Below are 14959 nucleotides of genomic sequence, written 5' to 3' on the forward strand. Positions count from 1 at the left end.
ATTCCCAGTTCTTTTGAGAAAAGAGTGTCATTTTGGTGGACGGGAGACACAATTTGGGGAGAGTTTCCTACATTGAAAAGGAAGCTAACTTTGATGTAGCTAGTTAGCACTTGGGAATTTACCATGTAGACTTACCTAATGGATTCAGTCACATCCGGACACAAAGACACAGCACATGGATGCTAATCACAGCATTGTTTGACATAGTAAAACACAAATGGGAACAGAAGACTGATCTACAAGTTATGGCATATTCATAGATGAAACACCATGCATGTGTTAAAAAGAATGAGGTAGACACTCAGGAGCTGACCTTGACAGATGTCCACACTTTGTTGTAAAGTGAAAAAAGCAGGTTGTAGAACACAGGGTAGAGATGATCCTATTTTTTCCTTCCCTCTGCCCACTGAGGAGCGTCCACAGCTTTTCCGCCCCTTTCCTCTTTCTCACGCGCCTCCCTACCTACACCTTACTGGGCATATTCAACAGATCAAGAATCTCCCCAACCAGATGAGCAGAGGAGAGGCAGACAAGAGGAGCAGCAGCAGAGCCCACGGAGCGCTTCCAAGGGGAAGAGCGGGGAGGGGGAGCAGGGCCTCCAGGGGGTGAGAGCGGCCGGGAAACAGTGCCAAAGCGCGGCCGAGGAGCCCAGGGGTCTACTGTTCACGGTGGCGTGCGGGCAGCACCAGGGGCTCAGGAAAGAAGCATGCCCCAGGTCTCTTTAGGGAGCAGGAAAGAGTCTGTAAGATGAAGGTGATTTTCACCTTTGTCTTCTTTTGTAAATGTCCTTTCCTAGAAGTATACACTAGTCTGCCAACAGAAATTAACAGGACTTGTGTGAATATAGGAAAGTTCTCCTCAAGGCCTTAAAGAGCCTCTGTGTCTCCCTATCATCCTCTGACTCCTAAAGAAAATCAGCTTTAATTTGTACTCAACATAATTTAAATCTTAATTTTCAAGCTGTGTTCAATTTTGGTTTTGTATTTCTTTCTCCTTTTTTAGTTTTTCAAGAAATGCGTACATTGGTGATATTGTGGGCTGAGCAGCCTTCCCAGGGTTAGGCCGGTAACCTCACCATAATCCTCAACACCTTCTTCAATACCAAAATGCTGTCCAAGTTCTAAACTGCCAGCTGGCAAACCAACTTTTGGAACCCAGTTCATCTTATGGTTACGATTTGATTGAATTAAATTTTTATATAACATGTATGAAATACTGTTAAAATTACTTTCATTCTGTTTAATGTTTATAATGCTGAAGTACAGATGCCATGCACACATTATCACAAATACACACCCAGATACTCTAAGAACTATCATGAGCTAAAGACTGTAAATTTTGCTGTATGTGAATTCCAACTTGCTTTATGAAACATAAAGAACATGTTATTATGTTGCATCATGAAAAGAACTTACTTCTATTGAGTAAAAATAACAGAGCAACAAGGGAGCTGGGGCACCACAGAGATGTGGAGACAAATGGGACATGCCACCAGCCTCTCTGAGCTGAAATGCAGTCAGCCGAGGTCAGGAGTGACAAAGCCATCTAGAGACTCGACCTCAATCTCCTTGTTGCCAACAGTATATTAATGCTGTAAAACTGTTACAACAGATGGCAACCCAAAGCTAGCTAACTGCCTGTGTCCTTGGCGGAAGGGGAACACAGGGTGCACCGAGAGCATCTGGGGGAGACCTTGTCGATGCCGGTGCCCACGGTGTGAATTTCCTCCTGCATACCTGGGGTGCCAGAAACCACTGCCAATCCCTGTTCCTGCCTCCCATCTTAAGACTGGTAGGGGCTTTCAGGGCATCTCACCCATTTGCTCCTTCTTTCCTCTTTTCCCTGAGCTGAGGGGGAAAAGGAGCATGCCAGCAACCACCCCTCTCCTTTCGTTGTGGGGTCTGGCTTACTTACAGCCCTCCCTTCCACTACACCTTTGAAAGCAAATGGTTCAGACCTCATTTGCTTGAAGTGGATCAATGCAGACTGGATTTCCTGAAATACAGAACACCACAGAGCAACTCCATAACAAGCTTCAGGGAAGAGAAACCAAGGGAGGCTTGGAAATGTGTCACCCAGCCTACAGAGTGTACATTCGCAGAAAGATTGTGACCTGCTAAATACCAAGAGAATCCAAACTGTATTCCTAAGAACATGGAGTATATGTGGGTGACCTGGGCCTCACAAGAAAGGCCTCTTTGTTTGACTCAAGCTTAAGTAGGTGAAACTGCCAGTCAATTAAGGAATGTTAGTTCTTCAGAGGAGCTTTGATAGGTGTGGAGAGAGGATTCACAAATTTGTGCAAAACGAGCACCCTCAAAGTGCATGTGGCCTTCTTTATGCAGTAGAGGGGCCAATGCAAGGCCCCTGTGCTGAGCAGCCTGGAGGCCTCCACTCCCCCTGCAGCCCATGGTTTGGCTTCCTGAGACCCGGCTGTGGAGCGCAGAGGTAACACCAACCATCCCTGACCTGCCCCTCATTGCAACACTGAGGCTCAGAAAATGAAGCCTTATCTCTTTGTGTTCAATTCATACTTTCTGAGAACCCACAAGATTCATCATACCAAAGAGACATTTCACGCTCATGGGAAAGTCTACAGTCTCAGCCCTAAAGGCAATCTCTTACAGGTTTGATTAAAAGCTGACTCACAGTCTGGATTCCAAAGCTGTTCAACCACAAGGCAGTGGCAGACACCACCTACTGAAGTTCTGAGAACACCCTCAGGGACACCCTGGTGCACAGCTGGCCTAGGAACCCCTGCCATCCCCCTGGCTGGTGGGGTCTTTCCCATCTGGAAGCTCCTTTTGGCTTGCACCACACTCCTGCCCAGACTTGGCTTCCTGACCAAGGGTCGCGTGTCCATCTTGCTACCTTTGCCTAAACTGGTATCCTAGACCCTGGACTTGTTCCTGTTCTTATCATGTGGATCCTGGTAACTCCCCTCTCAGTCATCTCCTGAGGCTCTTCCTCAAGTGGGGACAGGCAGTGCCCTGGGCTCCGCCTCCTGCCCTCCTGCATCTTCACCTCTCCTCCGCCTGCACCCCTCCTGTGCCTGCACCTCTCCTCTGCCTGCACCTATCGTCTGCCTGCACCTCTCCTCTGCCTGCACCCCTCCTGCACCTGCACCTCTCCTCCACCTGCACCCCTCCTGCACCTGTGCCTCTCCACCTGCACCCCTCCTCCACCTGCACCCCTCCTGTACCTGCACCCATCGTCTGCCTGCACCTCTCCTCCACCTGCACCCCTCCTGCACGTGCACCTATCATCTGCCTGCACCCCTCCTCTGCCTGCACCCCTCCTGTACCTGCACCAATCGTCTGCCTGCACCTCTCCTCCACCTGCACCCCTCCTGCACTTGCGCCTCTCCACCTGCACCCCTCCTGCGCCTGCACCTATCATCTGCCTGCATCCCTCCTCCACCTGCACCCCTCCTGTACCTGCACCAATCGTCTGCCTGCACCTCTCCTCCACCTGCAGTCCCATGCTGCAGAGGTGTGCACCTGGATCCTCCCACTGCTCCACTCCACTGGGCTGGCATGTCTGCAGGGTCTTCAGAACTATCCAGCACAGCACCCCTTCTCCCCGAGACCTCTCCTGACCTCTCTGTGTCCTGGATGCTTTCAGGGCACCTTCCCAGCACTGAGTGACCTAGTTTCCTGCTGGCAATGGTTACTCTGACCTCAGACGATGGTACATGTATCTGTGTGCTCTTCCCCTTGGACTGATCTGACTCAACTTCCAAACTCATGTTCTTAGCCCCCCACAAACCAGGGATCCACACCCACCAGCACCAAACTCTAAACACCAGGCTTCCATGCAGCCAACACTCCCCTGAACTGCAAGAGCATCTAGGGTCAAGACACCACGGGTTGGGAGGAGTTGAGGCCAGTCAAGAAACAATGAATTATCATAGTTCCTTCTCCTGACTCAGTGGCTTGTTTTGCAGGGCTGACTCTCTGCTGTCCTCCTTGGGTCATAAGGTGGTCATGAAGTCCAATGATTTAAGTGAAAGCCCCCTGGGAACCCTGAAGCCCTGACTGACAGAAGAGACCATCATCAGTCAGCCAGACTGAGGGCCCCAACCTGGCCATCCTCTCCCGGATCAGCAGAGGCTAGTGACACAGCCTCCCCAAGCCAGGCTGAGCTGTGCGCACACCTCCTGACCCCCACGCCCTGAGCCTCACCCTGTCACTGCAAGCGGCATGCTGTGTTGTAAGCACCGGCTACATCGGCTCCACGTGGAGACACCATCTTGAGTCTCTGCACACCCACAGGGCCTGACACACGAAAGGAACTTTACCAGCAACAAATATATGCACAAAGAGCAAAATGAACAAAACAAGGTTTAGTTTTACAAAACCTTTGTATCTACTGATGGAGGAGCAGATGGGAACATTTAGCAGAAAGTAGTAAGCTCCATGACCCCCTCACATCCAACCTTTGCCCAAAGTGGAAACACTACAGCCTCCCCTTCAGTCAGCAGGGACTCACCTGTAGGGCTCCATGGTCCGAATGCCGTAGAACAAGGCCTCCTCCAACAGACCAAGGTTGATGCAGGCATCCATGGCGCAGTCCAGGACCTTCAGCTGGTAGATGTTGATGTCAGGAAGCCGTTCAGAGTTGCTGCTTATGATCGTTTGGCACATGGCCAGAACCTCTTCCCACTCTGTTATTAGCCTTGGTTAAGGATTCACTGTTTTCCCCAGAAAACACAGAAGTAAAATGAGATTCTCTAAAAGGCTGAAGAGCTCCAGGCACAGGAGGGAAGGAAGGGCCCTTTATTTCACACAGATGAGCTGCCTGAAAACACTCTTGAAAAACAAAAACACGTAAGTGGTATCTCAGAGAAGTAAATTCTGTTTACATCAACGAGCATCTTCTAACCAAGCCTGTGCTTGGCAGGGGGATTAAGATTTCCAAAGATCCATTCTTCCCTTGTGCTCCTGTATGTATTCTCTGGGCACACAGTCATGAAATGAACGCAGCTGTTGATTAAACTCAACTAGAGATTAATTTGGTTCAGTTTAAATTATTTACCCTGTTAGTTTCTGTTTCAAATCTGATCTGAAATTTAAAAAGCCTTAGGGAGATTCCTTTGTAAAAAGGGGGAATTCCTTTTTGCTTCTGTGCCATTCGAATCTGGGACATACCTGAAACCACATATACAACCACAGGCACATATTAGGGGAAGCTGTTTGAAGAAATTCATTTCCACTGGATCTGATATTTACATTTTTTTATTATAAAGAAAAATGATCCAAGCCTATACTTTACCTCCCCTCCAAGAGCTCCAAGAGGCATTTTTATTTAAATCCTCAAAATAAAAGATAACATTAAGAACATTGCTTATGCACATAAATGGTGGACACAGGGAAATGATGCATTAAAAGGATGGGCAGGAGACCCAATACCCACTTTTGAGCTACTGACTTTCTGATTAGCCTGGAATCCATAACTTACTCTCATGGAGCCTTGGTGGGGCCTCACTTTTTAATACTGCCACTCCCTGTCCTCTTCCAGAGGCAGTCGAAGGATTGAGAACATGACACAGGAAGCATGCCTTGAATCCCTCTGAGATGAATTCCCTACACAGCACAGCTGGAAGAAAGGGTTCAAGTCCCTGGGGCCTCCCAGTTCTTCCCCATCCTGCTGTGTTAGGCCAGGTGGAGGCCCGGGAGGCTGCTGGGATGGGACTGGCCCTGCTCCCACCCCTCCCCACCTTCAACCTGGGAAGCTCTGAAGTCATCTGCTTTCATGGGCTGGGATCCCATGAGGGTGAAAAAGTTTGCCGATTTCAGATACCGCAGAAATGGCATGGCCTCTGACTGGAGAAAGCTGGATTTAAATCTAAGCTTGTCTGTCACTGATCAGATTTGAGGTTCTGGGAAGATCACTGATGTTTTGAGGTAGGCCAGAAATAAAATTGCCTAATGTCCACTGTAAGAATTAAGTAAGATACTATACGTAAAATTAAAAAAGAAATTCTTTGTGCTCATGGTGAGCCAGGCAGAGTCCTGGGTAGAGGGACACAGTGAGAAAACATTCAATAGCACGACCTCTGAGCATGACAAGGCTTAAGAACAATGGTTCAGTGGACTGAGAGTGATGGAGCTGCCCTGCCCCATGCCCACATGCCTCCTCTTCACAGTGCAGGGCTCTCTCCACCCCGACCCAACCCAGAGCCCTCCTCATGGAGGCCCTGACACTGCACACCCACCCCAGTAGAAGCTTCTTTATCCCTCCCTCCAGCAAAATCCACCCATGCCCTGAGGACACTCTGCTTTCCAGAACATGAGCAAACACTACAGTAACCAATCCTGTGTGGGAGTGGGACAGTATCTTCATGAACCCACCAGTGGGGGCCTCCTGGAGGCCTAATCCTTTACCTCCAAAGCCCCACTTCCTTAGTTAGAATTTAAGGCTGAGGACCTTTCTACTGGACCTCTTGTCCCTTACTCTACAATTTCAGGGTGAGCCGTTCTCTAAGGAGTTGACTGTGATCTCCGAAGAGGCACATTTATTGCGGAGCAGCGAGTTCGTGAGTCTTTTGCATTCGTCTGCATGTTTCAAGTTTGGTGAATGTGTCTCCTGGGGGAGGCGGTATCGGCCATGGCTGGGCTGACCTCCCTGACTTTTCATTCTAGGATTAGATATTTGAAAAACTGTCATGAGGTAAGACTGTCTCTTTCACAATGCTAGACAGTTCTGTGGCAAGACTGTGCCCCTTACTTTAACATTGTGCTGTCTGACCTCCCTATTTGCATATTCATTTTTATGCTCCAAGTCACTTTAAAGAGGCATGAGGTGATAAGCTTTAGAAGTGAAAACCAGACTGACATTCTGCAGCCACTGATAGGAATACGTCTCCTGACTGATTGCCTAGCAAGCTGGAAGGGACTGCATGCCAATTTCCCTTCACAACATTGGCAGCTGACACAAACCTTTCCTGCAAAACACCCCACTGAGCAAAAAAAAGGAACCATTCTAACTAAGAGGCTTTTCCCCCAAGCTAATGCTTTCATGCATTTGCTCAAAAGTTTAGTCACTGGCATCTGCCTCATTGTTCTGATCCAGGGAGGAGCCAAGCTCTGGACCTCAGCAGGGCTGACAGCCCAGCAGAGAATGGACTATCAATGAGAGAACACATACCTCTTTTTCTCAACACTTTCAAGTGTCCATGAGAGGATTAGGAGAAAAGAGAAAGGGGAGCAAAGTGAATCCATCTGGGAATTAATCAGCAAGTTGACTCACAGACTGTGGGACCACAGGGCTTTCACCTACCTCATCATGCTATCATACTGCTCCAAAGCCTCGTGCAGCCCCCCTTTCCCTGGAAGTCTGGGCCCCTGTGCCTGGCATTTGGGGGCCTTGCTGCTCCCCTCCCCTCATGCCCGGCAGCTCCAGGGCAGCCCACTAGCTCACGTCCTTCGTACCTGAGACTCCCCTTCCCCATTGGGCAGGCCTGAGGATCTCTGCTTGGCCGCCCTCGAGGAACCTGCTTTAACCTCCCAAAGTCGAATATTGTGCCTTTGATGCCCTTCAAATACATATTTTACCAAAACATGTATTAATTTTATGTATTTCCTTCCCCACTAGGTGTGAGAGTAATTTTTCTATATCTCTCTTAATATTTCCTACTCCAAATTGAATAGAAAATTCCAGATGTGATCAGATTAACCAACCCTACCACTGCTTCCATTTTCTATTCTCTTATTCTGTTAATGCAGCCCAAGATCACAGTCATTTAGGGTGGGAAAGTTAGAGCATACTCAAAATTCATTAAATTTTGCTATGTACTGAGACCCTAAAATTCTTTCACATGCTCTGCTCCTAAGCTTTATCTCTGTTCTATTCACATACTTGAATTTTTTGACCCAACTAGAAGATTTTATATACACTCTAGCTGAATTTCATCTTTGTAGACGTGGGCATCATTCAAACCATCATGGGTCTTTTGGAGTTCTGGAATCTGCTGTCCCCACCTCTGCCACCTCCCCATCACTACACATTCGGGAACACGATGAGCCTGTGTTCTGTATCTCCATTCAAGGCACAGAAGCAAAGGTGGAAGAGGACTGAGACGGGGACAAAGTGCTCCACAGTGACCCAGCTGGCGTCATTTTCAGTATAGCTACTGGACCATTTAGAAAGACATCTGCTTACACCAGCACCTAGCATACATTGTTGGCCTGCTTTTTCCTGAATCTACATGTCAACTTCACCAAAGAAAGTCATGAATCCAGGGGCCCCTGGCTCTTAGTGAACCCATGTGCAACCTGGGGGTCACAGCTTCCTTCTCCGCTCCTTCAGTACCTGATTCCAGGTGCTTTATAAAAACTGCTTAGAAAACAAAAAACAAAAAAAACAAGCTCACTGGGCTATAGATTTCAGAAGTTAACTTATTCCACCTTTAAAAATAGGAGCATTTGTCTGATTACCTCTCCTACTTTTCACAATTCTTTAAAAATCACTGTCTATTAGAAACCTCATTTGCAGATTTTCTTAGAGCTTGGATATAATTTACCCAAGGCCTCTTAATGACCTTTAACAATCTTTTCTATCTTCCTTGGTCTATTTCTTCTTACCGTGTGGCTTCCCTTGTCACATTCTTGCTCAAGTGAACTCCTCTACTGGAGGTGACCTTCCTGTCAGCCTCTGCCCCTGATTCAGGCTACCTCTCATGCAGTGTCGTATCCCCGGAGCCTTCCCAGATGACCTCCACCATAAATGATCCCCTCTTACTCTGAACTCTGACCCACTCTTGGTCCCTACTCTTCATGTCAAGAAAATTTATTTTGCAGTAACCCTCAGGGCCCCTGTAATCATGGTTGATTTGATAGGAAGCTTCTAGATTTGAAGGTCAATGATGTTAAAATATAAGGATTTTAAGCTATTCTTTCCTTGATATGTTGGTTATGGAAGGAAGGGGATCCAGAAATGTGTTACCTTGTACATCTAAAGCGATTACTTCCTCCTGTCCTACTATTACTGGCCATGATTCTCATTCTTACGTAATGGTGGTGAGATACACATGCTGCTCTGGCCACAGTCTGCCCTAGCCAGTCCCCATACTGTTGGCTGGGGTCAGGGATCAGCCTGTGGCCATGGAACAGAATGAAGCTCACTGGCTCTTGAAGACTTCAAACCCTGGACTTGTGTAAACGCCAGGCTCCAACTAAAAAGGAAGCCATCCAACACAATCCACAAGTAAAAGGATACTCCATTGTGCCTTCAATTCTTCAATTTTTTTCAGGGATTCTTGAACTTCCTTCCATACTTGCTCATCACCAGCTAGCATATCAGCATCCTGATCAGGCCACATTAAAAGAACAGAAAGGAAGACAAATGACTCAATCAGACAAAGATCTGAACATTACTCCAAAGAAGATAGATAAATGGCCAATAAGCACATGAAAAGATGCTCAACATCATTAGCCATCAGGGAAACACAAATCAAAACCACAGTGAGATATCACTTCACACCCACTAGGATGGCTGTAATCAAAGAGGCAGATAGTAACAAGTATTGGTGAGGGTGTGGAGAAATTAGAACCCTCATTCACTATGGGTGGGAGTGTAATATGGTGCAGCCACTTTGGAAAACAGGCTGGCAGCTTTTCAAAAAGCTAAATATAGAGTTTCCATATCATTTAACAATTTGATTCCTTGTGTGTGTGTGTGTGTGCACCCAAGAGAAATGAAAACATTTGTTCACACAAAAACTGGTGCATAAATGTTCATAGCAGCATGACCCATAATAGAAAACAAAGTGGAAACCCAAATGTCCATCAACTGATGAACAGATAAATAAAATGTGGCATATCCATACCGTGGAATATGAGTTGGCAAAAAAAAAAAAAGGAAGTATTAGTACATTCTACAACATGGATGAACCTGAAAACCATCATGCTAAGTGAAAGAAGCCAGTCAAAATGGGCCACATATTACATGATTGCACTGAAATGAAATGTTCAGAAGGGGCAAATCTACAGAGACAGAGAGATTAGCAACTGGCAGAGGCATGGTGGTTGGTTAGGGAGAACTGGGGAGTGACTGCTAATGAGTATGGAGTTTCCTTTGAAGATATGAAAACGTTCTAAAACTGACTGTGGTGATGGTTCCACAACTCTGTGAATACACTGAAAACCAATGAACTGTACATTTTAACAGACTCAATTGCATTGTATGTGAATTGTATCTCAACAAAGCTGAACATATCAGGAAGGGGAAGGGGGCAAGAGAAACAATCACTCGTTAGGAGACCTCCAGATAACCCTTTAATTAAAATGAGACCAGAATATAATTTAGATGAGTACAGTTGCACTCAAGTGAGCCCAGTGTGACCTTGGCAAAAACTATGAAAACAATAGATAATCCCTCTAACTCAAAAAGCAATTCCCAATAAAAGCATGAATTATCATTTATTAAATATCTGTCCTGTCTAGTAAGCAGATCCTTTACTTTTCCTGCACGTCTGCCCTCATTCTTTGATCTCGGCACCCCTCCCCAAGTCTGGCCCACTCCTGGCTCTGTCTTAACGCTGCGATACCTACTCTTCCAAACAGTACCCTTTCCCTTTGGATTCTGTCAACCTGGGTCACAGCCTCCGACTCCTTCCTGGGGTCGCCGCTGCACCTACTTCCTCAGCTTTCTTCCCATTTGTGCCGTTAGGATGCCACCTCAAATATACTGTAACAGAAAATCTTCTCTAAGTCTTCCCTCTGAGTGAGCACAACCCTCCAGAGCCACCCTGGTCAGTGTGCGTGCCTCTCTCTTAACACCAAGCTGTCACCAATGATCGACCTGTGTCCCCAGGTAGCCTCTCTCCCCCTGAGGAACCATGACTAACCATATCTATATCCCCAGAGCCAGGGTGGTGTGTTACTCAGAAAAGGTTTGCTAACAGAGTAAATGAACAGAGATGGAGGAGTGACCTATAATCCACGAGTGACAGTGCTACAAGAATCAAACACTTCAATTCCACAAAAGTAAGGAGGAGAATCCCAACCATGGAAATAAAAGGTTCTTTTTCACACTGTATTTCTTTCTTGACTTGTTTCTAATACTACTATATCACGATTATGTTGGAAAAGGGTATGTTCCCACTATAGCTGTTGGTATTTGCCAAATGCCCCAGTATCAATCTAGAACCTAAACATGACCTCTCCCCACAGCTTAAGAAATCCCACTCTAGCTCAGGACCGTAGTCTCTGACAACAGCAGGCCATTTGAGAGTGGGCTCTGATGAACCTCCTGGCTTCTACCTCCAGCACCATCCTGAGCCTCCTGTTGCCCCTCAGCCAGAGGCCCAAGCCCTGATCCATCCCTGGATGGATCAGTAAGGCCATCACACATAGCTGCTAAATCGACACCCTAGCATCATTCCCTTAACTGTAAAAAATAGGTATACCAGATGATATGATATAATCTCTCCACTACAAAGAAGGGTGCCACTCAACACAATTATTCAATTGGCCAAATGCTTCCTTTGGGTTTCAGGGTAGGAAGCATCCCTACAAGATGCCAGCAGGTACCGTGAATTAGAAATCTGAATTTCTTCAGTCAGGTAAGGTCGGAATCCAGCAAGACTGGCTGAGCATCTTTGGGAAAGTGACCGTTGGCTCTATCAGGAGCAAACATCAGATGCAGCCATCCAGATAGACTTTGTATCTGGAACACTTAAACACATGTGTTCACTTGGCTCATAAGTGTCTGATGTTGAAACTCTTACGCTGGGCTAATTTCAGATGGTTCACATTAAAAGGAAAAGGAGAAAGGCAATCTTCTTTCCAGTACTTCCTGTTATCCAATCCTCCTGCAAACTCTAAATTGGATTGGGGAGAGATGAGTAGAGGATGGGGAAATAAAATTACTGAACACTCACAAACTTTTCTGGTAATTCAATAATTCTAGTGTCTTAAAAGGAGAGGTTTTTTGCGTTTTATTTTGTTTTTAAGCAGAATGAGGTTTAAATATGGTGTCTGCACTTAGGAAAGAGATGGGGAAGTCCTGAAATTCACAATCATGAGGGAAATAACCTTTAATTTGCAATGCCTTTGGCTGAGGTACTCTGGTTCATGGATAATATACTGGGACTAATAGATTAATACACAACATCATTCAAAACCTTTGTAATACCCAGGAAACATCTCTGCTGGAACCAATTTCCACTTCCTTTGGCGAAACAATTGAAAGCAGTTCAGATTTAACTTGAGGGAAAAAGTGGTTCTTTCATAAAGTGGAAAAACAGTGGTTAAAAATAGAGCATTGACTGTTATCATATCAACGACAAACCAGTCAGCGGGTATTGGGGACTGGAGAAGGGAAGGAAGGCATGTTCTCGACACGAAGCATGTTCAACTTGCAGAATCTTCTAATGAGCAATTAACAAGCAACTGTACATATTAATGAGAACTTAGTGAGAGAAACTCTGGATTTAGGGTCATAAAATGTGGACTGAATCCCCGCCCCAGCTGTGTGACCTTGGTGAGCTATTTAACCTCCCTGAAGCTACATTTCTTGAGTGGTAATAGTTATCTGAGGAGATGCACCCCCCACCTTTCCTTTGCACCCTCTGGAAGCACGAATGTCATGAATGGCGCAGTGGTCTGAGTTTGAATTCCCACCACAGAGGGGAGGAGGCCACCAGGGCTCTGACTGGAGCTTGCTTGGTTTGGTGGGAGGGAGAAAAACAGTCTTATCCTAATGGGGGAAGGAACAAATCACAGTGTAGCAAGAACCCAGCATGTGCCCACATCTCTGCATATCCCATTCCCTGCCCGGAAGGCTCCACTGAGTCAGGGAGACAAAGTGCTCTCACCCACCAAGACCAGACCAAAGGGCCTCTGTTCTCCACAGGCACAATTCCCTATGCCCACGACAATTGTAGCAATGGGTGTATCTTGCCAATGGGTTTCAGCCCCCAGCAAGCTCGCTATGGATTCAATGTGACCAAAGAAAATGACAGTAAAACGTTCTTGGGGTGAAAGGGTTATACCCAACTTTATTTCCAGGTGGCAGGTCAGTCAGTAAAATCCTGTTCACTCAGAGTGAGTCTGCATGCAGCAAGCTGGTCTCTGCCTCTGGGCCTCTGTCCTCGGTGCTGCCACCATTCCAGTCTCTGCTCTCCTGCAGCCGTGCCACCCTGTCACTCAGAACACTGGGCAGAGCTCTTTATATAGAGTCAATAGCAATGTATTGTCCACACATGTGTAGTGAGCTAGCCAACTAGGGCTAGGTGAGAATTCTGGCCACAGAACTCTCATTTTATCCACAGGGTGTAATTGTGATGCAGATGAACAGATGTCATCCAGGTGCTATTACCAGTCCACAGAGTAAATAAAATTACCTTGCCAAGGCTATTTTTTTCATTCACAGTTGACTCTTGATCACAGGGGTTAGAAGCACTGACCCCACCCCAAACAAATGCTCTGACTGAGGAGGACTCTTGAACTGAGCTGAGCCTCAGCAGCACTGTCCACTTCCCTACCATGTAACCTTCCATCCCCACTGCAGCTGTCAGCATTTGCCAGCACCCATCTAACTCTATTTCTCAGCAAAATCAGGACTCGGCTGCAGCCACGAGTTTCCACGAGGTCACTCACAGGAACCACCTGCAGTTTGAAGGTTAAATCACCAGGTACGCAGAATTGCAGGAAGGAAGGGGAACATCCCCTTCATGGCTTCCAGGAAAGTGACAACAGCCTGGAGTATGTGGCCTTAGACCATCTAGAGGCACCAAAGGCCTTTCCAGCTCCAAGCTCAGCGCCTTCCCTCCCTCTGTGCTGAGTACTCCTATCCCATGACTGAAACTCCTCAGAGAAAGGAGCTCATTCAGCTCAATTTATAGGAAATAAAAAACAGTTGGCATCCACACATGTGGGGCCACGTGAGACCCTACCTGTGTCAGCAGTGCTTCTGAGAAGCTGCGATACAGCAGTGGTTAAAAATCACATGAAGACATTTAAGGAAGCGCCTCCTTGCACGCTCCTCCCATCCTGGGCAGACCGGCCCCTAAGAGCTCAGCATGGGGATAGTAGGAAGCACAAGGCGACAGGCTTCGCTCACAGAAGCACTCCCGGCGAGTTCCCTGCCCAGCTGTACAGAGACTAGCGAATGGATGGCTGGTGTTGCTGCAAACTCACAACTCCTAGCAGAGTCCTGCATGCACCACAAGCCAGGGGAGTTGAGACTGGGAAAATGCAATGATTTAACAGGAAAAATTGTTCTAATGACAAGGGTCATTAAGATACAGGATACCCTCAAATTTCAGGGTAGGTTTTGTTTTAACAGAGGCCCAGACCACAGTTCTCACCCCCTCCAACCTGCCACGTCATTATCTCTTCTAAGGTCCTTCCTTGGGAACTGCTGTGTTTACTCTCCTCTGCAGATTGAGAGGAAAATGCCTCCAACTGTGGCAGAACAGATTCGAGTTAGATTAGAAGGTGCAGGGCTCCGGTAGTGAAGGTTACAGGAACCTCCAGAGACGTCTAAAAATAGGATGAACAGCAGCATTATCTGGCTTGTGCATGCAGGAGTGTGTGACGGGCAGGAACAGGACCGTGGAAATAAGGGGGCTGGTGCCCCTTCCCGCTCTACAATGGGCCGGTGGGGAGACCCAGAGGCTAACATTGCCCCATGGCTCAGCTTCTGCAGGTGAGAACTTGATTAAGGTTACCATGGAGATGAAACTACTCATTGCCCTCCTTTAATCACCTTGTCTACGGCATCCACTTTGCATGTAGAGAGACTTGAGATTTTGATGGGAGAGACCTGGGAATTTGTGGTTGTGCAACACCTTCATTCTGTTTTCTCCCCTTCATTCTAAAGTGGAATTTCTTACGTATGGAATTCCCTAGTCAGAGCACTGGGAGCGTGCAAGGGACGGCACAAAGACTGTACCCACCCCAGGACTGTGCTCTGCCAACCCAAGAATTTGACAGTGATTATTGAGTTCCCA

General features: G+C 46.9%; 1 protein-coding gene across 4 annotated transcripts in view; it reads right to left on the bottom strand.

Annotated features, from left to right (window-relative positions):
- The window catches only part of SMYD3 (SET and MYND domain containing 3), an 807351-nt gene that overhangs the window by 110705 nt on the left and 681687 nt on the right, over positions 1-14959 (bottom strand). For all 4 annotated transcript variants that reach the window (XM_057507857.1, XM_036918391.2, XM_036918389.2 and 1 more), the window contains 2 exons: positions 9220-9307; positions 4492-4666 (listed from right to left, as the gene is read on the bottom strand). In XM_057507857.1, coding sequence (XP_057363840.1) covers positions 4492-4666; positions 9220-9307 — 263 coding nt within the window. The remainder of the gene's footprint in view (positions 1-4491; positions 4667-9219; positions 9308-14959) is intronic.

The sequence above is a fragment of the Manis pentadactyla genome, chromosome 9 (genome assembly GCF_030020395.1).
Source record: "Manis pentadactyla isolate mManPen7 chromosome 9, mManPen7.hap1, whole genome shotgun sequence".
In the NCBI taxonomy this organism is placed as follows: domain Eukaryota; kingdom Metazoa; phylum Chordata; class Mammalia; order Pholidota; family Manidae; genus Manis; species Manis pentadactyla.